The sequence below is a fragment of the Drosophila ananassae genome, chromosome 3R (genome assembly GCF_017639315.1).
Source record: "Drosophila ananassae strain 14024-0371.13 chromosome 3R, ASM1763931v2, whole genome shotgun sequence".
NCBI classification, from domain to species: Eukaryota; Metazoa; Arthropoda; class Insecta; order Diptera; family Drosophilidae; genus Drosophila; species Drosophila ananassae.
Window position 1 is genome coordinate 20,691,162 of NC_057930.1, and position 21,934 is coordinate 20,713,095.

General features: G+C 40.8%; 5 protein-coding genes and 1 long non-coding RNA gene across 6 annotated transcripts; 1 reads left to right on the forward strand and 5 right to left on the reverse strand.

The window, feature by feature from the left end:
* Window positions 1–184: 184 nt before the first annotated feature.
* LOC6497330 (actin-related protein 2/3 complex subunit 4) lies at window positions 185–957 on the forward strand. The gene is made up of 2 exons (XM_001962272.4): window positions 185–807; window positions 864–957. Exon 1 carries the CDS (start codon window positions 301–303, stop codon window positions 805–807), a length of 507 nt encoding a protein of 168 aa, XP_001962308.1. The 5' UTR covers window positions 185–300; the 3' UTR covers window positions 864–957.
* Window positions 937–2,742, reverse strand: LOC6498211 (telomerase Cajal body protein 1 homolog). The gene is made up of 4 exons (XM_001962271.4): window positions 2,687–2,742; window positions 1,973–2,624; window positions 1,728–1,916; window positions 937–1,652 (listed from the first exon to the last, which is right to left on the reverse strand). Exons 1-4 carry the CDS (start codon window positions 2,706–2,708, stop codon window positions 983–985), a joined length of 1,533 nt encoding a protein of 510 aa, XP_001962307.2. The 5' UTR covers window positions 2,709–2,742; the 3' UTR covers window positions 937–982.
* Window positions 2,743–3,106: 364 nt separating this feature from the next.
* On the reverse strand, window positions 3,107–5,096 carry LOC6498210 (tectonic). Its single transcript, XM_001962270.4, has one exon. The coding sequence runs from the start codon at window positions 5,094–5,096 to the stop codon at window positions 3,159–3,161; it is 1,938 nt and encodes a 645-aa protein (XP_001962306.1). The 3' UTR covers window positions 3,107–3,158.
* Window positions 3,107–5,935, reverse strand: LOC6498209 (B9 domain-containing protein 2). The gene is made up of 3 exons (XM_001962269.4): window positions 5,667–5,935; window positions 5,253–5,604; window positions 3,107–5,192 (listed from the first exon to the last, which is right to left on the reverse strand). The coding sequence occupies exons 1-3, from the start codon at window positions 5,752–5,754 to the stop codon at window positions 5,099–5,101; spliced, it is 534 nt and encodes a 177-aa protein (XP_001962305.1). The 5' UTR covers window positions 5,755–5,935; the 3' UTR covers window positions 3,107–5,098.
* A 204-nt stretch (window positions 5,936–6,139) lies between these two features.
* On the reverse strand, window positions 6,140–7,571 carry LOC6498208 (testis-specific serine/threonine-protein kinase 3). The gene is made up of 4 exons (XM_001962268.4): window positions 7,345–7,571; window positions 6,888–7,287; window positions 6,520–6,830; window positions 6,140–6,468 (listed from the first exon to the last, which is right to left on the reverse strand). Exons 1-4 carry the CDS (start codon window positions 7,382–7,384, stop codon window positions 6,212–6,214), a joined length of 1,008 nt encoding a protein of 335 aa, XP_001962304.1. The 5' UTR covers window positions 7,385–7,571; the 3' UTR covers window positions 6,140–6,211.
* A 13,509-nt stretch (window positions 7,572–21,080) lies between these two features.
* Window positions 21,081–21,906, reverse strand: LOC116654954. Its single transcript, XR_004310117.2, has 3 exons — window positions 21,852–21,906; window positions 21,625–21,723; window positions 21,081–21,499 (listed from the first exon to the last, which is right to left on the reverse strand). It is a non-coding gene; the product is annotated as an uncharacterized LOC116654954 (long non-coding RNA).
* Between the last annotated feature and the right edge of the window lie 28 nt (window positions 21,907–21,934).

Genomic DNA, 21,934 nt, shown 5'->3' on the forward strand with positions numbered 1-21,934 from the left:
CAGGAAAATAAAACATCAAAGTAATTTGTATTAAAACATATATTTTTAAATATGCATTTTTGAATTAAGCTTAGATATTTATCGTTATCGGTAAATAAAATTATCGAAAATACCAAAAAAAACCTATTATAATACCAGATGCGTGCGATTGAGAGGTATATCGGAGACCAGTGATGCCGTTTTAGCTATTTACTGCCAGATCAAGCCAGATACTGAGAAGGAGGGCCACACTACCGCTGGCTGATAAATCTGTGAATCATAATAAATTAAGAGTAAAGTTTAATAACAGACACCGACACTATGGCCGCCACCCTGAAGCCCTACCTGACCGCCGTGCGCCACTCGCTGACAGCGGCGATGTGCCTGCAGGACTTCCCCTCGCAGGTCGTGGAGCGCCACAACAAGCCGGAGGTCGAAATCTGTTCCAGCAAAGAACTGGTGCTCACGCCCGTCGTGGTGTCCCGAAATGAACGGGAGAAGGTTCTGATTGAACCTTCCATTAACTCTGTGCGTGTGAGCATCGCAGTGAAGCAGGCCGATGAGATCGAGCGCATCCTGTGCCACAAGTTCACCCGCTTTATGATGCGCCGTGCCGAGTCCTTCATCATTCTGCGGCGGAAGCCCATTGAGGGCTACGACATTAGCTTCCTAATCACCAACTTCCACACTGAGCAGATGTACAAACATAAGCTGGTGGACTTCGTCATTAGCTTCATGGAGGAGATCGACAAGGAGATCAGCGAAATGAAGCTGGCGGTCAATGCCAGGGCTCGCACCTGCGCCGAGGAGTTCCTCAAGCGCTTCTAGGTGAGTAACTGGAACTACCATCAATGGGCTATTAACAATTTTCTAATCTCTTCCAGATGCACCTAAGGTCGGCCCAGCTTGGGGGCTTGTCGCGATATACTAGTATTTCCAAATCATTTAAAAAATAAAGACGGCTTTTGTATTATTTAATTGGACTTCCATATTTCTGCTTACCCTAATTGCTGCGGCCGCTCCACCACATACACACACTGTTCTCGTAGATAACGTCTGGTTTATCGCCTTCCGGAACTTTATTTTCCGGGTCTGCATCTATTATTGTGGTTGTGCCGTTAAAGGAACTGCTATTGGTGTGGGCAGCGTTCTTAACGAAATGAAACTGCCCAGAAGAAGTAGCTACAATTGGAAAAACAGGATTCAGACTGACTCCGTTGCAGCAGTCGGAGTGCAAAGGAATAGCGGCAGGGTCCCTGTCACCAGACAGATCCCACACATTGAGAAGACCGTGGGTGTCCCCGCTGGCCAGCCATTTGTTGTCCGACGTCAGGTCGAATTGAATGCGCTGGTTTGTGTTCACGGTGCGCTGGAAGTCGACCAGTGGCTCCTTGTAGTTGCGCATATCCCATTGCAGGAGCTTGTTGCACTTCCGAGCTCCACTAAACAGATGCCATTCCCCTAGCTCAGCTCCGGCGTAGCGGAGTTGGGTTATGCCACCCTTGTGGCCTCCTAGCGTGAAGAGAGGTCCTTGCTTGGGGCTGCTGCGAAGGTCAAAGTGTTGGATGTAGCCGTTCCAGTTGCCACAGGTTATCGTTTTCGGGTGCTCTGTGGTCTGGGCTATGCAAGAGATGGCGGCCTTGACAGGGTAATCATCACACACGCGGCCTGGTCTGAAAAATAGAGAATTGCACAGCTTAAATTATATTTATTCTTTGCCAAGCGGCCCTATTCTATATGCCACTAACCTGCTGGTGTCGAAGATCTTAATGCAGCGCTTGTAACCTGCAAAGATCTTGTCTCCATCGTGAGAGAAAGCCAGTGAAATGGCGGCCATAACCTCGTCCACAGCGTCGTATCCACTGTAGCTGCAACGCAGGGCACCGTCGAACGCGTCCCACATGTGGATGGGCTCGTGTTGTCTCGAGGCAAGCCATCTAAGAGGACCGAAAGTTGATATAAAGTCCGAATTTCCTAAACTATGTCCACTTACAGGCAGGTGTCTGGCTGTTGGCTGTTCATGTGGGGATACCAAACGCAATCATAGACGGTGCCACTCTCTGGCACGTGAACAGCCGATTGTAGTTGGGTTATTTGGCGAGTCTGCTTCAGTGTGGTTGCAGAGTAAAGGTCTGCCGGCAGTTCCATTACGTGCATACCGTCCAAGTGTACAGGTACCAGCAAACATGTACCATCTGGAGACCAACAGCAGCCTTTGGTGTAGTGCTGGGCTTCTTGGGACGACGTCCAGCAACGTCGGCTTAGCTCTACGAGGCGAGCTTCAAAATATTCTGTTGGATCTTCAATGGGAACTGCCTCCTTGTCATCCTCCTCCTTTTCGCAAGGCTCTCCTGCACCCACTTCCACAGTTTCATCCATGCTGATGACGGAGTCGCTTATTCCATATTGGGAACTATCTTCTATCAGGGACGGCTCCATTGGAACGGATTGGTCAAGGGAACTTTCCGCTAACTGCGCCTGGCGAAGTTTCTTTATTTCCGCGTCTGTAAGAGTGACGCTGAGCTTGGGTAGCGATGACTCCATGGATGTCTCCATCGTGCTGTTGAAGCTTATATTGTGATTGAGCAGCGACTCCGTCAGATCCGCCTTGCTCGCGTCGCTCATGTTGGTGCTCAAATTAATAGCTGCCGGTAATACCATAGATAAACATTAATTTGCGCACAAAAGAATTCAAAATAACACTTACAATCGTCCATGTCGAGGCACATCGATGAATCGATAAAAGCCGGTCGGCTAGAGATGGGCAAATATTAAACTTATCGATTGGGTAAAAGTATTCGACTACTGTTGAAATACTTTATTTAAACTAATGTATGCGTTTTATTTTTCATAAAACTAAATCCGTACGGAAAATAATATCTAACTATTATTTAAGACCCTTGCAAAAGAAAGTTAGCTATTTAATTTTGTGCATCCTTTCTTTGGGAACTTCTGGATAAGATCCATTGATTCATTCTGATTTCTCAAGCTTCTTTTACTGACGTTTTTGGCGCCATTTTGTATAAAAAATTTCAAAATTTCGTGGCGCGAAACAGATTTTTAAAGATTAATACTTCGAAGCTCTAACATGAGCTTCCATAAATTTAATAAAAAAATGCTAAACATATTAACATTCTTTGTTTTTTTATTTTAAATAAGTTTACATAAAATAAGAGGCATTAAATAAAGGTAAACATCCAATATGTAATTAAAATCGACAAGAAAGGATTCGCAAGGTAAAGCTGTGCCCCATTAATGGATACTTTCTTCTGCATGTTGTAGAACATGACGGATATGCTCAGAGGCAGGGCGACTTGCTGTTCGTTAGAATCGAACTCCAGATCATGCCGCTGACCCAGGACCAGGCTAGCGTGATGCAGGACATTTTGATAAGTGGCTGCTCCTTCCAGTAATGTCATCTCGGCCATGTGGAACTCATACTTCACGCTCAAGAAGATGTTGCGACAACTAAGGCTTTGCTGTTGATCATCGTAGACACCATGTACGTTAGGAACTTCATTGGCATTCCCTGGATAGTGAAGTTGTATGGGCAGCCACTTTTTTGGTTGAGGTTTGCCCATCTGCGAGATGTACACCTGGCCAATGTCGTCCAGGTGGGTTACGTTGTGGGGTAGTAACATGGCCCAGATCTCCGTCTGCAACTCTTGGCAGTACTCTGTATGATTGGCTGTTTCCTGGAGAAGAGGTGCAGCCTTGGTAAGATGGCACTCCTTTTGCAGATTCACGCCGAATCGAAGAGCTTTATCTTCGTCCAGTTTTCTTTGACAGATCCTGCTCTTCGGCTTGCGGGAAAGCAAGGGAAGCCAATGGAACTCTTTCGAGTCCTGATAATAGCTCAGGACTTGCTGATCTCCGCTACTGTTAAGAGGCAAACTTTTAGAGACAATCAGCGGAGAACTGGGAAGGTAACCGAGTGGACCTGAAGTGGGTTTGGCGATAGGTTCGTTTACGGAGATAAAAGTTACTTCGTAGGTTAGCCAAACAGGCTCATTTTCATCCTCGGTCCATGAAGCACTTGGTCCAATTATTAGCTTGGCCTCGAGAATGTTTGTAAAATTGTGGATAAACTGCAGTTCCAAAGCTTCTGGTAGAGCATCCAATTGGGTCTCATTTCCTTGCTTTTCACAAACCGTTTTGCCACCAACATCTCTTTGGCAGACTTGTATGGTTATTCCATCATGCTCCGTTTCCTCGGGATCTCGGGGTTTTCCTAGCAATTGACTGGTGCTTGTAAAATTCATTATATCCCAGAGACTTTCCTGCAACTGATTAGCATCCTTCATCGGACAGTGACTGGAAACTGATTGCAGGTGACGGACGGCTTGTTTCAATTTGCACTGAGAGCTTTCGTAGGAAATCGGGAGCTCTAAGGTAGTCAGCTCATTACTTTCAGGTTGCCAGAGTTGAAGGGGCTCTCCAAATTTGTAGTACAAACTGGAGGATCGGGTCTCTATGGGGTTGCCATCATAGGCTTCCAAATCCGGCCATTTCTTTTGAGAGTCAGCATTGAGGTTTAAGCTTAGGGCTGGAACATTAGTTGGCTTCAAGTTGCTGCGAAAAACACACAGCCATCCATCGTTGATCTGGCAGGAGGGCAGACCATGGTTGTATTGAAAGTCTTCCAGCTTGGCTTGAACTTCCGGGGAGGTTGTGCTCGAAAGACAGCTAAAAACCTTTCGAACCTCCGAGTTGCAATCGTGGTCACAGCAGCAATTGAGGTTGCACCTACCGGCCTGGACATCGCAGGAGCAGTAGTAGTTAGGAGGATGAGTAGGAATCGGTTTCGAAGGAGGGACTTGAGTGGTTTCTGCGATGGAGGCTTTCGTAGTGCTGGTTGCCGGAACCGACGTGGTCCTAGCTCTATTTTGGGGGCGGGGCGGGAACAAATTACTCGGAGAACTGGCCACTTCTGGCATTGGATTAGCAGAACTTATCGCATCATTGGGGTCTGGAAGAGGTGTGGTTGATAGGGACTCTATTCGAGTAGATCGCGACGGAATCACAGTTTCATTGATGTCGTGCGAAATGCCTATTTTAATGGTTAAGACCGGCAATACAAGGCCACCAAGCAAAACGAGAAGGAATCGACGGTCCATGGTTACTTAAACTCCACTCCGTAGTCCTCGAATCTTCGGAATATCAACTTCAGATCAACGATTACCTTGCCAGAGGTGAGAGTTTGTAGCTTGTACCTGCAAAAATCAGTAAAATAAAGTCATCCCTCTTAAAAAAACACAAAAAAAGGGCCCTACCTTTCCACTCCAGAGAAAAGGAGATCCGTTTTGCTCAGGGCAGCTCCTCCACCGCCGAACCTCTCCCGCAAGCTCTGCCACCAGCCGCTAGGTGCAACCTTCCAGGTGGCAATCTCAAGTCGATGTGCTCCGGGCGTAGTCGGGATGTGTGCGAAGCCGTAGCCCACGGGCCAGGACTGTTGCAGGACGTTGACGGCGTATACTTCCACCAGGAGTCGGGGCCAACCCTGAATGGCGGCGCTGCTCAGGTGGATGTCAAGTGGCTGAACAAAGTCGGAGCAGTTCTGCAGCCGGTGCGACGCCACAGGGCTCTGTCCCTGCACCTCGCCCTGCACCAGACGCCAGGCGTTGCCTGGGGAAAGGGTTGTTTGTGGATATCTTTGTGGAGGGAAAAATTAATTTCAGAGGACTTACCGCTTTGCAGGCACCACTTGCAGTACAAATGAGGCTCCGCGAAATCAACTGCTTTCAGTATTTGTCCGATTATGTGCACCTCCGCCATCAATTTGTTTGTTCCACAGTTTTTATTCGGTCATCCAGCTTTTGCATTTGTTTGACAATCGGACTGCGCTTTTCGGTTCTGATGTTTGTTTTGGCAGTTGGCTGTTGGCAAAGTAACGAACAGAGGGCTGGTGATGTCAACTCAGGCGGAACGTCAAAGGAACTGGTTCCCCCAGGTAACTTTAAGGGAACAGGTTCAAACTACCTGTGCCTTTAATGCATTTTCTTTTTCCACTATAAGGGTGGAAGGTACTGGGCTTGGACATGACTTTTGTTGGTTGAACATGAAGGATATTCCAAAAGCTTTATAAAAAGGACTGCCAACTTGATATTTGTCTCAAAAGCTCTGTCAGTGTGTCCTTTATCCCCAAAATTAAACATCCTTATTTAAAAAATAGTTTGCCTAATTTATTATAACACGTTCCTATAAAAGTTTACCGCGAAATAAATTAATGATTCTACTTTAGCGAATACCATGGGTCTTCCTTGATTTGTGGCACATTGTATCGGATCTTGACAGGAGCCAGTATGTGCATGATCATGTGCTTGCATTCACTGGAGGCTGATGGGGATTTAGGGAACACCAGTGATTGGTTTATCCTCTTCAGCAGGATGTGTACGTTGGAGCCGTCGTAGGGCAATCGTCCAAAGACCATGGCATAGCAAACGACTCCACAGGCCCAAATATCCGACATAAAAGGATCATAGGCCACACCTAAAGGGATTACGATTAAGGGATCGATTTAAAAAAGGATCAGTTACTTACCCTTTAGAATCTCAGGACTAGCGTAGGCATAGCTTCCGCAAAAAGTTTTCGAGAGGATCACTTGGTTGTCTGGTGTTCGCGTATCCTTGCGTGCAAACCCGAAATCGATGAGTTTCAGATTCCAGTTCTCATCCAGAAGCAGGTTCTCGCACTTGATGTCCCGATGCACCACGCCCTTGCTGTGAATGTATTCCACGGCACTCACCAGTTGTTTGAAAAGGGTTCGCGACTGCGGCTCGTCCAGGAACTTTCGTTCCCGCACGTAGTCTAAGAGCGTTCCATTTTCCGCCAACTGCATAATCAGATACACCCTAAAAAGGATAAAAATTGGTATAAATAAGGACTGCATAATATAGTAAACGACTCACCTATGACTGGTCTCGATGCTTTGATAGAAGGTTATCAGATTTTCATGATGGAGACCCTTTACGGCTTCGATTTCGCGTGGTAAGAATTTTTGTGTGTACTCGGAGGGGGCCTTCACCTTGGATATGATCTTGACCGCCACACGTTTGCCGTACTCCTCGGAGAATCCGATCTTAACCTTGGCATAGTTCCCAGTGCCGATCACCTTCCCCAGAATGATGCCATGTTCTTCGAGAATGGTTTTCTGAGGCTTGGTCTTATCATCGGGCTTTGCCTGTAAGCCAGGTGTTCCTGGTGGCTTCGGTGGCGGCCGCTCGTTGTTAAAGGTATAGACTTTCTGCTCCTGGCGTCGACCAGAGTTCTGATCGGTTACAAGGTCTTGCGACGAACTAGCACCAATAACTGCGAATAATTATCTAATTAATGAAGATCAAATTTTGGATGTGGAGTGGAGAGTACCACCGCCTCCGTCGGGTTTTCTTTTTGGCGCTGCCGCCATTTAATATAGTACCACACGTGCGATCTAGCAACTTCCACCAGTTAGTTGCTGAAATAGCGAGCCGAACCAAAGATTCATTCAAAGTAAACCATATTATGCTACGTTAAAATTTTGAAAGAGAAATTTCGGAATTTTTTTGACACCTTAGCCAAATATCTCTGGTTTATCAAGTGACTGTTTCCATTGCCCAGAATTTGCCTCAATTAAATTTTCTCATACAAAAACAAATGTATGTGTATGTATACATTTTTGTGCACAATTACCTACAAACTGCACATCACTGAGGTCCTGAAAGTCATCAGGTCCTGCAGGTCCTGAATCGCTGTGCGTCCTTTGCCACGATATAAATGCTGGTTGACTGTGCATCTGTGGTGGCAACTGCCACAAACAATTTTGACATTGCCGTGTCGAGTTGCGAAGCTGCCTCCAGTGTTAAGGACAGGATATGTAAGGATGTTGTGAAATCAACGCAATGCCATTGCAATGGCGGAACATTAACAGAATGTCCTGAGAATGGAGCAAGTCCAGATAACAACAACCAGGACAAAAGGAGACTGTAACAATTTTAAATGTAACTTCAAATATTACATTTCATATTTTCCTGTAAAATTTTGTTAAAAAGATTCAAAATTCAGACATAATTGAATGTATTTATTTAAACCTTGACTTTGCTCAACTTATTGCCGAAAGGCAAGAGTATGAAACATTCGACTTATAACAAAGTTTTCTGCTTGTTCATTACGAAATTATAAATATTTTATACAATACAGGGCTGCTGGGAGGTTTTTCGTATTAAATTCCACTCTGCCAATTGCAGGAAACTCTCTTCGCCCCGAGCTCCATTTCAATTTTTAAACGAAACACAAAAATTTCACTTGCACACGCCACATTGTTTCTGGCACAAAAAAAAAAGAAAAAGTATAAGATCCCCAGAGTTTCCGGAAAGCAAAATGAAAGCCTCCAAGCTCGGGTCAGGATATGCTGTTTGCAGTTGTCCTTGGACGCACTTCAATCGAAATTCACAAAACCACCCAAATGACCTAAAGCGGCTATAAGTCTGAAACTTGGTAAGAAGAAATGCCAAACATTTTAAAGTTTCATAAATCAAAACTCAAACAATGTGCAGACTCTCTTTTTTTTTTAAATAAACTCAAAAGAAAATATAGGTAGAAGGAAATGAAACGAAAAATCATATGAGAAAATTCAGGTTAAGAAGGTAAATACAATTTTTGATTAAATTATCTTGAGGAAAAACAATTTAGGCAAAAATGTACAAATTTCTTAGGATTTTAGGGTCTTATAGACTTTAATCTTTTAATTAGTAAAGACTTTAAAACTATAGAACTTAATATAGAATTTTTAACAAGGAATGAACTTGCTTGAATATTGTTTAGGAAAGTCTATGCCTCACCTCATCACACCACTGAGTATTTAGAAATATCCCCCTATACCCGGAGTTTGCATAAAAGCATCAAAACTATGAATATTAGTTATCTTGTTACTGTAAAGTTCATGAATTTTTAATCAACCCAGCAGACACACACTGTCACTCCCGTCCGCTGAATGCTCTTTGTACATTTGCATAAATCACAATCAACACAACCGTATACCAGGTACCTCAATGACCTGCAGGCGCATTAATTTATAGCAAAAATACATGTAAATTACTTGCGGCGATATTCCACACAACAGCAACACCACACGTCCTCTTCATTCATACTTTTCCGACCAGCAACCAGCAGAATGAAATGCGGACCTGCTGATAAGTCGATCGGCTCTGAAAAGACGGCTATGGTATTTTTTAAATGTGACCAACATGGCCGCCGAGGACATGGGCCGCGATGGTGGCAGAAAGAGACGAAACAGCATTTACATTTAATAAATTCAACTGGAAGCGCACAAATAATTTATAAACTTACCCCTTAAAAATGGAGAAAACAACAAAAGGACCAAGAGGTCAAAAAATTCAGTGACCGTAAAGAGGTGGTCGGAGGGAGGCTCTGTGGTGGGGTTATCAGGATGGATTTTAAAATGGATATTTTACCTCCATTCACTTCCCGTCACTGGCTACAATGAATGGGAAAAAGAAGCAACATGCGTGCGTAATATTTGCACATTTTTAACTGTATATTAATTTATGTTATTTTCTGTTGTTCACTATTTGGCAACGTTTATTTTCATTTGCACTGGCAGGCATAACTGTCAAAAAGAGAATTTTTTCGCTTTTTTACACTTGAAAGTGGTTATGAGAAAAAGGGTATATTGGGCTTAAGGGCTATAAAGGATTAAGATCTTAAATAAGTCGAAAAGAAGTTAAAAAATGTAAATTATTTTTAAATATAAACTTATTCAGAGTTTATATTTAAGGAATGCAGTTTAAGTCAAGATATCTTATTCTAGGGTAGCTGTCTTCCGACTCTCTCTAGGATTCATTTATTTCGTTGGTTTTATACGACAGCACCAGCAGCAGCTGTTGACATATTCACTTATACACACATATATATATATATATATAAATATATACCTCTGGAAATGCATATTGCAATTGCCTTGTGCATGTTGCCGATTTTTTATTCCATTTTTATTCGGTTGCAACGGAAATTCACACAAGAAAGTATGTCTGACACAACAAACTATCTCTGGGAGTCTTCAAAGACCAAAGGACATGTGGAAATAGATTGGTCTTCCATTTTATTTATTTATCTCAATGAATTTAATAGTTTCGAGACTTTATAAATTGCTTTTATCAAATAAAAATGTAGTTTTTATTGGGAAATAGGTATTTTAAAATGAAAGAATATTTCTTGATTTCATTTTGGGCTTATTTTATGTTAACTCGATCTTGGTTGAATGCAATGCCATTATTTTGAGACCTCCATTGGCCTTGTCTTGTTTAACATTTTTGAATCCTTGGATTTGACAAGTCGGGACCAGCCCCCCAGAATGCTGGAACATAGTACGTCCAGCCACTTTAGTTTTGCGGCTTTTATTGTTGTGAAGACCACAAAACCCAACTCCATCTTGGTCTCCATTTAAACTCCCTGCGCGTATCCCCCAAACATTCCGTCTGGACTTGGAGTTTCTCCTTTGCGAGACTCTGATTTCCCAGTCGTTTCTGTTGTTCGTGTTCATCCGCTTGCTTGGACTTGAGCCAAAATATTATTTTATTTTCGCAAAGAATGGCAGGCGTACAACAAGGACTGGAAACATTCTCCACTGATTTTCCAGAATTTGTTTACCCTTTGGAGAGGGTTTCGGAGTTTGGACTTGAAAAGGGTGAAAACCTCGAAGGAGACACCTCAATCCTAATAGCCCACAGCATCCAAGATTTAGTTCATGTATTTAATTTCTACGCTTTATAAAGAAGCGAAATGGTACCTTTTATAAATATTCTTTCTATCCATTTTCCGCAACATTTAGAAACCCATTATGTTTTTTTTTCCCCACAAAGGTGGTTCCATTTTATAGAAATTGGTTCAATTTGAATTTGTTGGCAAAAATAACAGCTATACAAAAGAATATATTTCTACCTATTCATTCTCTGGCAAAGTTTATGGCATATTGTTTAATATTTTGGCTTATGAATGGATTCTTACGTGATACGCGGCCATTAAAACCCTGTGCTCGCAGCATTTACCTTTCGCACCTCAGAACCAATTTTTGGAGCCAAGTTTGTATTTATTTTTGGCTCAGCTTTTATTAAAATACATTTCCCTGAAACGGTTTTTGTTAGGAAATTGCCTTTTAATTTTTTTTTTGGATTGAATGCCCTCATTTTCATTCCCACAACCATGCATTTCTCGATGTGTATATCGATTCCCTTTCAATCTGCATCAAAATCCAAGAACAATAAATTTTTTCGATTTTTTTTCAAAATTCCTGGAGCATCCCCTCCAAAAGTGTACCAAAATGCATGGGGGCACAAAATGACACCCAGCGATGGCCCTATCTTTGCCAATAATCATCCGATTCTTGAGCGGAATACCTTAAACGATTTGTATTTCGATTCTTTTTCACTCTACCTCAATATCCAAGAACAAACTATTTTGTTGATTTTTTCTCAAAATTTCTTTGGACCCCCCTCAAAAAGAACTTTAACTAGAACGGTCTTTAAGAGACTATTCCACAGACTCCAGAGACTATTAAGACTATTCCACATTAAAGGTAATACCTTTTCTTGCCACTTGCACATCATCCGCACGGAAAGACAAACAAACCAAATAAGACCTCTTGGCTGATGAACTTCTGCCAGAAGGGAACCTGGCATCGTCGCGCCTCAGGACGAGTTTGTGGCACTCCTCCTAGATGCCCCGACCTGTCCTTCCAGGTTGGAACTTTTTTCTGGTTTTTCTGGCCAATTCTTCTTCAGTTGCTCCGCTGTACTGTTAGCATATTTTATGCAATGACAATGGCTTTGGCCTCGCCACTGTTGGTAGTTTATAAATCATTTGAGATAAGCTGCTGCACTACGTGCGACACCTGATGCCTCTTTGAAAGCATGCCGACCCCAATGGCCGTCTCACTCCAACCTAGGTCGCCTCATCCTCCTAACCATTCTAGCCCCAGCCTCTTCAAAATTGCAGACAACAGCAAAATGGGTGCAAAAAAAAATATGAAATAAAAAAGGAAAACACAAGCTGATATGTATGTCCAGGCGAAAAGACGGGAGCTGAAGTCTGGGGGACATAACAAAATTGAATATAAAAACGAATGACAAAAAATGGAAAATGGCAAAACTGAATAACAAGGAAGTACATTGAGGAGTGTAACATGAGGCTTGGAAAAGGACTTCTACACTCCCACAATTGATTACATATAAAAATTTGGAGTCTTTTTATCTATTTTCCAATAAATTATTATATTGATTTTACAGGGAAACTATTTTTTGTCAAGACTCTGAAGTGAGGTTGTCCTTAAAAAGAAGGTTTTTCTTGAAACTTGATAGAAAGTGCCTAAGAAATCTCTTTAGCCTTTTCTCTGGGACTTCAATAATATTTTATTTAAATATAAAAAATGAGTTTCCATAAAATATTCTTTAAAACCCTAATAATATCCCCATATCGATAACTAGTTATTAAATGATATATGTATTATATGACAAACGAAAGGGCAAAGGGTAACTACTTGCTCTACCTTTACAAAAACCCACAACAGCAACCAAATTGTTTGTGGTGCGGCACAGGACGAAAACATACATACATATATAAAAATGTAAATAGCATAAAATGAAAACCTGCAGTGGCAGCACTTTTCAAACACTTTGAGGCATGCGGCGGATGTGTCCTCCACCCAACAACTGATGGAGTGAACACGAAGGAGGGGGACATGGTGGAAGCCAACAGGGAACCTTCGACGTGACTGAAGCTAAGTGCAAGCTGTTTAACTTTCATGTGACAAAGTAAATTTCAATATATTGAAATTGTTATTTAAGTAGAGTGCACGTGGAGCCTCCCAATGGGTGAGGGCTTTTGCTTCTAGAGGCAGGACTCCTCTCCATTTCCTTGTCTTCCATCTCTGCCAGCTGTTGTACATCCCTTCAAGTGCTCCACCATTCTGCCACCTCCTCATGTTGTTGCAAATAGTGTCATAAATAAATTGCCCTGATTTGTGTGCCAACTAGTAGATATATATGTATACAGGAACTTAAAAAAAGGATGGGCTATAAAGAATGGTTCCATAGTTATAGACTATAACTTCCGATCTCATACTTATAGATCCTTAAAGTATGCATATCATAGTTATAGTATATATAATTTACCTCCGATCTCATACTTTTAGATCCTTAAATAACATTTACCAATGAATAAAAGGACAAAGTTTGCAGTAACGCAGTTTTCAGTAGCATTCACGTATCTGATGTGAACAAATATACATATGCGATTCCATTCTATATATGCAATTGGCGTGGACATTAATTTTGCCACTTTTATGTCCTTTGCATATGGAGAATTCCCTTCTGCACCAAAAATGATTCCCTACACAAAGAAAACAAGGCATAGATGAAATTTTAAGTAAAAAAGAAACAATGTTATTCAATATATTGTTAGCTTTTTCATCAACAAGAATATTATTAACTATTTTTTGCACATATGTGTATCCATATATTTAATTAAAGTTTTTAAAGTATACTTCCGTTGTTCCGATTGAGAGTCCCTTCCAGTAAGAATCTCTTCCCGTCTCTTTTAATTCGATTTTGTTCGGTTTTCCGTTGGTTCTTTTTGCTGCGCTTATTTACAATTGCATCATCGATTTAATTGCAAATTAATTGCTTCATCATTGGCAAGCACATGGCCGTCATTCAGTAAGGACACCCCACTGGCATGGCCTCAATATGGCCCCACCATAAAGCGCCAAACCACCCAGTACGCCTCATTCCAAACTGTTTCCACTGGACATCACCCGGAATCAGGCTGAATCCTCGACCAAGTCATCAGGCGATTCGTGGGCAGCTGCCGTTTATTTTTACATTTTCCGATGGGTTCTGCATTACTTTGTAATTATTGCGGCAAATGGTTTGTTTGCATATTGATTACAGATGCAAAAACCCCCTCCAGTGATGGTCAGTCAGGACCGAGAACCCAGGAACACATTACTCTGTCGTCAGTGGTCGAAAATTGGTAGAATCTGTCATGGAATGCTGGGTATCTTTCCATTTCCATAAATCTGGTATATGGTTGAGTCTTTTAAAACGTTCTAAAATTTTAAATTTTAAACTATTTTTGTTGAATAAAAGTTAAAGTTGGGTGATAAGGAAGAAAGGATAATTTAAACAAAATCATGTTGCCTACTTTTGAGCGGAAAGCAAGTCAAGAACTTATTCTGTTCCCAAAAATGAACAAAAATCTTTTTTCTAAAGGAAACTTCTGAATTATCTGTTATTGTATTTAAAAATATGTTCCTCTAATATAAGAAGTTGAAACGATGTTGAACAATATCAAGTTGTATAGCCCTGGGCTTATTTTAGCTCTGCTTATTCAACAACAATAAAACATAAACCATCTTATCCTTATCCTAATTAAAATATCAATTACACAGCAAACAGGTTTATTCGATTAGTGATTTGATTTAAAACTTCACTAATTATGGCTGGTCTGTAATTAATTTGAAGCTTTAAGAGCTGTAAGCTAACCAATGATTGATAAATTGTTTGAATGGAGCCATTGAAAGCATATTTTATTGTTGTAGTATTTGGGTTGTTGTAAACATGTGCCCAATTATGTGGCTTAATAAATTGCTATTTACAATAGCGACAAAGGAATTACACAACACAGTGGCTAGTTCTGCAAAACAACTTCAAAATAAAAATTTGGATTATAAGCTGATAATTACAAGTCATGTTCAAGTATCGATTGATTTGAATATTGTATTTGATGCCGGGATAAATATTTTACAAGTCTTAAAACATATTTCTTGTACATATTTGAGTACCATTTATATACCTGACGTTTTTCCGCATATTCGCCTCCAATGGCAATTCAATTTATAATGTACAACTCAAATAATGTCACCTAAACAACAATGGCAACACGTTTATTAGCTTACCCGTCCGATTCCAGCAAAAAAACGAAAGAAAGCATCAGAGCCTACCTTGTTGAACATTGAAAATGTAAAAATTAAATTACCTGACTTTTATTTCAAGGGAAACGAAGAAATGTAAGTAAAGGAACACTTTGATGCTTTTTTTGGGCTTGAATTTCCTTTTGGTCTCCATATTTTTTTTTTATACGTTTTTCAATTTCCATTTTTTTCTTTTCGGCGAATTTGTATGTGTAAATGTACTTTTGCTGTTACATTTCTCGAAATTTCCTTTCAGTAATTCAAAACCTCCGTGCCACAGGCCAACGTTTGCAACCGAGACTTCGAGACTTCGAGGCGGAGAGTACAAAGAAATATAAGTAACATTATATGAGCTGGAGCGGAATCTAATACCCAATTCTCATCGGACTACAGCCGACATCTAAAATTCATTTACTTGATGTGGCATAAGGTTTTTGCCAATGCTACTTTTTCTCATTTACATTCACGGTATTTCATATGTCTTTGGTTTAAATTATTTGAAATTTCGAAAGGTCTTTAAAGTCCTTCAGGGAGTTCCATAAATGCAACTTTTCATTAAAAACTTACCTTTTTGAAACAACTTTATTTATGGTTAATTAAAATATAAAGTTATTTTCATAAAATGCTTTGTGGGTATTTTTCACAACAGTTTCAATACTAACGAGTCTCTAGGAAGTGCAAGCGCCAGGAGCTACTTATTGCTACTCGGTTGCTCTCGCAAAGTAAATTTATTTAAGTTAAAATCATCACACACCCTTGATACATTATACGAGTATGAGCCAGACACCCACACCTTCATAACCACATTTTCGCACTTAATGTCAACGAGGTCCAACTACCTCAAGCCAACCAACCTACTTTGGTAACGTTATAAAGCATACAATGGCATTGGTAATAAACCGCATCGCATCATTGGCTCTTGGCCCCCGATACCCCACCGATGCCCCTGCCTCTACTGGCTTTCCATATTCCGGGTCCGGGTGACGTTCTCGTCCTGGTCCTGGTCCCGGGTCTTTTGTGAGGGGGAAAATTGCCTCGTGTTGCCTTCTGGAAGTCATGTTATTGACGCGCTCCTCAGTGACGGACAGAGGGGGGCGGAATTTTGAGTCCAACTGGAGCGTATGCAATGAAGGAGGAGTACAGAGAATGGGATACTGACGCCGTTCGATGGCGCTAATGTTTACCCAGACTGCAGACTATATGTGTACATAGTTTCCGATGTACATAGTTAATGGCAAACATTTTTCACTGCCAGCGGCAATATCTCGAAGTGGTTACTTCTTGACAATGGTTTTATGCAGCCATTATTTTTGGACATTACCAGTAGATACTTGTGGTGCATGTTGGATTTTAGACATTTGTTAAGGTAAGGATTTTCCAAAATATTCCCCATAGTGCGCACTTCCTCGCTGAAAATCAACAAAACTTTTTAACAAAACAGCTCCTCCTATACATAAAGTGGTCTCTGGTCACTTTTTTGTACTTTTTCTTGTGCTTTTAATATGCCCTTTTGATTATTATATTTTCCGCAACTAGAATAGTAAAAAACTAAAAGGAGGCTAGACCAAAATGTGCTTGTCTTTGCGCCTTCCTTTAAAAACTGCATCGACCACACATTTATTCTGCCAAAGACTCCATGCGAAGCCCCGAAGGTCCTTCGTTACTAAGGTCGGTGGTTGCAGCTCCTCAATGCAATTGTCGCTCACATTCCATTTTATTTGATACTGCTCAGACCAGGCAATTGCACTTAATTTCATTTGAGGAGCAAAGAAACCACAGCGTCTGAGAATGGAAAGATAAATGGCGAGTGCTGCATTGCCTCTCTACACGATGAAGGACTTGCAGGACTATCAGGACTAGCACTCTTAAAGAACCTAAATTAAAAAAAAAAATATATATGTTTTTGTGCCTGAAATGATTTCTTAAAAGAGTTTTAAATCGATTGGTCTTTAAATGTCATCATGAACTGGTCTTAAAAAATATAATTTGTTTTAATGGTTACTTTTATTTAAAAAAAAAAACCAATATCCTCCCAATTTATTTTCTAAATTAAGGATGCCAAAGCTGTCTTCTTATGGAACTTAGTATATGAAGTAAGAAATTCTTTTGGCTCTGATGTCTGCGGATTTTGTCTTTGGGAAATGCTTCACTTTCTTCATAAAAAACCAAGTGGCATATTGCCAATCCGAACCCACATAAATAATTATTTAATTAACTGAAAAAGCTCCATTAAATTATAACTAAGACTGTCCCCCAAACTGAAGTGTTCCTCAAAACTTTTTCACCAAAAAAAGGGATAACTTTTAAGTTCCCTATTTTTTTAATTTTAAAAGTGGCCTCTGCACATTAGAGGATAGCCATAGCCATACAAAGATCTCAAAAGTATTTGAGCCAGGATTCAGTGGCCATCAATAGTCAATTCAGAGCGTTCATTGAATAAAATTAGAAGGCCATTGGACTGGCAGAGTGGCCATTCATTCGACTGCCCAGCCATGAGTCGGCTAACGTATATATGTAGTATAGTATAGTAAGTGCCCCAATACTTCTCGCGACAGATACTGAAAACGTCCATTAGCTAAGCAGATTAATTGCTAAAAGGTATTTAATTCCTGATGCTTTTATATTTCATTCGGCTCACTTTACCCTCCAGACCGCCCAACCTCCGCCCGCTGAGAAGTCTTTCTTTCAGAAGTTGGGGGCTGTCAGACCAGATGTGTTTTTTTCGCCTAGCTTTCATTTCTTTAATTCTCTTTCATTTTTTTGCGTTTCTTTTCCATTTTTGCTCCTTGAAAATATGGCGTTAAGTACGGGTATTTTTCTTGTTTTCAACATTTTGTGTCACTTTTTAATGCTTCATTAGCTGCTAATGGAAATTGCATGAGAGTTGGGGCAAATTGCCGTGATTCCCTCTACTGGCAGAATATCCCCCAAAAAGTATTTTACAAAAATAATAGAATTGGCTATCGAGAATGGGAATTCAATTACAAGTACTCTCTCCTATAATTAACATATTTACAGGCAATTGAAAAATTACTAACCTATAAGATCACAATAAATAAATATTAAATGAATCGATAAATTATTTGTGGAGTGGCTTTCTATATGATTAAACTTTCGATGGAAGGTTATGTTAAATCGAAATCCAATTGGATGTGATGTGATGTGATGTGATGGAAATATTCTGACGAAGAAATATAAATGAAAATTGACAAAAGGCAGCAAAGTTTACTTGGTCTAACAAAAATCACTCCTGAAATTTGATTGACTGCATCAATGAGTAAATGACTTCAACCACTGACAGATGAACCGAAGCACACAGGGAAAACATTTCGTTTTTGCGGCGGAAACGTCCTGACAATCCTGACTCAACTTTTCCCACAGCCCCCGTCCCCATCCCAGCCTGATCCATTCCCGCCAGACACCACCCCCCCCCTTTTGGCCGCAGTCGTTCCAAGGCTCATGAAATTGACAATCAAATTGCAAATAGCTTTATCTTGTAGTTTGCTTATTTATTTATATCATTTCGTACACTTCCTGCGCACGCCAGGCAACAATGGGATGGACCGACGGATGGGGCGGGAAGTGGGAGGTCCTGGGGGCCGACAGTCATAGTTGTTAAGCTCCTGCCATGAACCACACCACCCACACCCACACACCCACCCCCACCTTCATGTGGGTCGATGTGTGTGTCTGCCTTTTTTGGCCTATTATCCTTGGCTTATGTTTTCAATTAAATTTCCATACAATTTTCATGACGTGATGAACTACCTAGGGCCAGCGACAGGATTCAGGACTCGACTTTTCTCTCTCAGCTGTGACTGACTGGCCGATTGTGGCTCTGTGTGTCAGTCAATTTATTTAATAACAAACGCACAGAGGACACTCACACATATACGTGTATATAGGTAGATATTCCATCCGTCACATACAGGATATAACACTGGGCTCCTCCCCCTGAAGCCAATCTTATTTCATAGTAAAAATTTGTGAGGGGATTTGTGAATAAATCAAGTCAAATATTTTATATCATTTCCTTTATGGTGGATACAAAAATATACAAAAAATAAGAAAAATTCCAAAAGATAGAAGTCGGTGAGGCTGGAAAGTGTTTGGTGACAGTTTCCGTTGTGTAAGCAAGTAATACCTAAAGAAACATATTTTTTGAAGAGTTTAAAGTGCAGAAAGCAGAAAGATACCCGGTACTACCAGGCCCCCTAACAAAGTTAGTCAACTTTCCAATATAAATACACCCACCTAGGGATATGATCTAATAAGGTTACTTAGCTTGTCCATTAAAAGGAGCAAGCACCGATTATTAAAGGCGGGGAAATGTGTTGGGCTTTTGCTGATTATGACAACGACCAGGGCACATTAATGCTGATGAGATGTTGCCGCTAAGTAGCATTCCCAGAGCCCACTTCATCCCCATTTCGACGCCCCTAAAAGTGCCCCATCGCTGGGAGCAAACAAATAACATCGTTCGGTGGAAGATGTGAAAAATTAGGGACCACACACAAAAGCTAAAGCAAAAAAGATTCTTGGCAGTGGCTAGAGCACCTCCGAATTCCCTCCCCATCTCATTGCAGCTGTCTCACTGTTGACTTTGCAATTAAATATGCACATTCTCATTAAAAGTTTGCGCCATTAATAAACGCCAACAGGGATGTAATTTAATACGGTTAAAAGGCACAACACGGGTAGGGTAAGAGGATGTTATTTCGGTGTGGAGATGTGGCGGTGTGGAGTGGGTGGCCCATACATACATGGCATTAAATTAAACATGCAGAAATGTGAGAGGTGGCTCCATTCACCTACTCAACCACCTTTCCCAACCCTCCCAACCTCCGGTCTCCTTCGCCCCCAGTGGAAACAAAGCTTATAAAAATTTCAAAAGTAAATACTTTTCTTAACGAAATTTCCACGTTTCTGGTGTCGTCTGGCTCCATCAGTTTCGCTGGTCCTGGACCACATTAAAGCTCGTCAAGTCCTGGCTGCAAATTTGTCAACTGACAGAACAAGACACGACACATATGGCTAGTGTAAACCAGCTCCCCTTGTCTGCCATAAATAATATATAATTGAAAATGTCTCTTGGGAATTTTTGCTCGGTTTTTGGCTTCGTGTGAACTCTGGCAACCCAACAACTTGTCCCTAATATCAAAACAGGCCAAAATCATGTGAACGAATGTACTCTACACATGCGGCGGTGACATCAGTGGCATTGCGAAAAGTTCCTCTAAGTATCTAATTCATGACAAGATCACCAGCCTCACTTCTCGGGAATCTCACACATTCGCAAATGATCGTAGATACGAATATTTTGATTTTTTTGGTTGAAAATTGGTTGTTATCTGATTGGTATTGCTGGTCGCTGTAATTTTTGATATTTCGATAAGATAGAACGTATACAATTAGCTAATATGGAAATCAAGTTCTTGGCCAAAAATGTAGTTACACTAATCGAGTGTTCCGCCGCTCTGATAGGGTATACACAATTATCATTCACTTTGAGTAGTTTTCCTAAGTATCCATAAGACGGCCAAGCACATTAATTGCATACAACTAGGCGCTGAGAAAGTAAAATGTTGACAGCTTGGCTTTGTATCCTCCGTCTTGTCTTGATGTCTCATGGTAGAATTCCATCGGGAAATTAAAGTAAAAGTTTACGCTTTTTAGCCTTAGCCATATATAGAGTAGCTCCCACGCACTTTAGCCACGCCCTCACCTCACAGCCCACCGCCCACCGCCTACCGCCCACCGCCCACCGCCCACCGCCCACATTCGCGTACATGTTTGGGTAGAAATTGAGGCTCATTATGTATTTATGTCAATTTCTGACTCAACACTATGGTCCTGTGCCTGTGTGCATGTCCTGTGTGTATGTCCTGTGAGCGTGTATGTGTGTGTTAGCCTGGAAAAGACATGTAAAACCTTTTTGGGGAGACCTGGAGGAGCTTGGGGACGGAACTTCCTTTACCTGGCCAACAAGCATTTAATGACTTTGGCTTTCGTTCTTCAGGGACGCATTTGGCCCAAAAAAAAAAAAAAAAACATTTTCACTGTACATTTCTGGGCCGTTACAATTTTTACTCCTTCAGCAATCGTTAAGGTGTTTGTACGGTTCTGTGTGCATATTTCAGTTATTTTTATTTCTGCGTTACTTTTTATGCACCCACGCACACCCACATCCCCACACATACGATCTATATATTCACATTTCTTGCGATTTTATGTCTGGTTCCCTGTCTTTATATGTTCCTGGAAAGTAGCAAGTGTTCTTCTCGCTGGAAGTGAATTTCTGTTTCGAATATGACCGAGGGATTGTTTTAAGAGCCATTCACAAATTTGATGGCCATAAGTGAGAGGTCGGTATAATTTAACATGGATGTCACATGGCCTGATATTTATAAACTCTGCTCGTCAATGCGAAGTAACACTGTGAGAAACGGCAACAATTGAACTGATTTGCATTCGTTGTTTTGCTAATTGAAAAGTCCTTTCAGTAAAGTTTTATTCAACCTTATTCTGTCAACTGGAATTGGGTTGAAAAGGTTTAAGCTAAAAGAAGGACAAAGGTTAATTGATTTCTGTCGTTTCAACTTCCTTCTTTTTGTTCATTTCAAGAAGGTACGATTGTTTGTAAAGTTTCTCAAGTTTCTAAAGGTTTGGGAACATATACTTACAATTAACAAATTTTATTAAAAGCCATAATTATCATTTATGATTTCATGGTGTCGCCAGGGATTACCTCTTCCATAAAGCTTAGTTGATTAATTCCCACACTTTTTTTTCGCCATTTTTAAACAGTTTGATTATTTAAACGTTCCAGAGGAAAGAAGAAACGGAAGACATCGTATTTCCAGTTCCGTCTTTTGTGATCAATTAAAAAATTAAAAACTTTATCAAATACCTGCACATACGTTAGATAACGATTGCCATCAAATCAGCTTGCCATCCGCTCAATATATCAAAATTAGAGTCTTCACCCAAAAT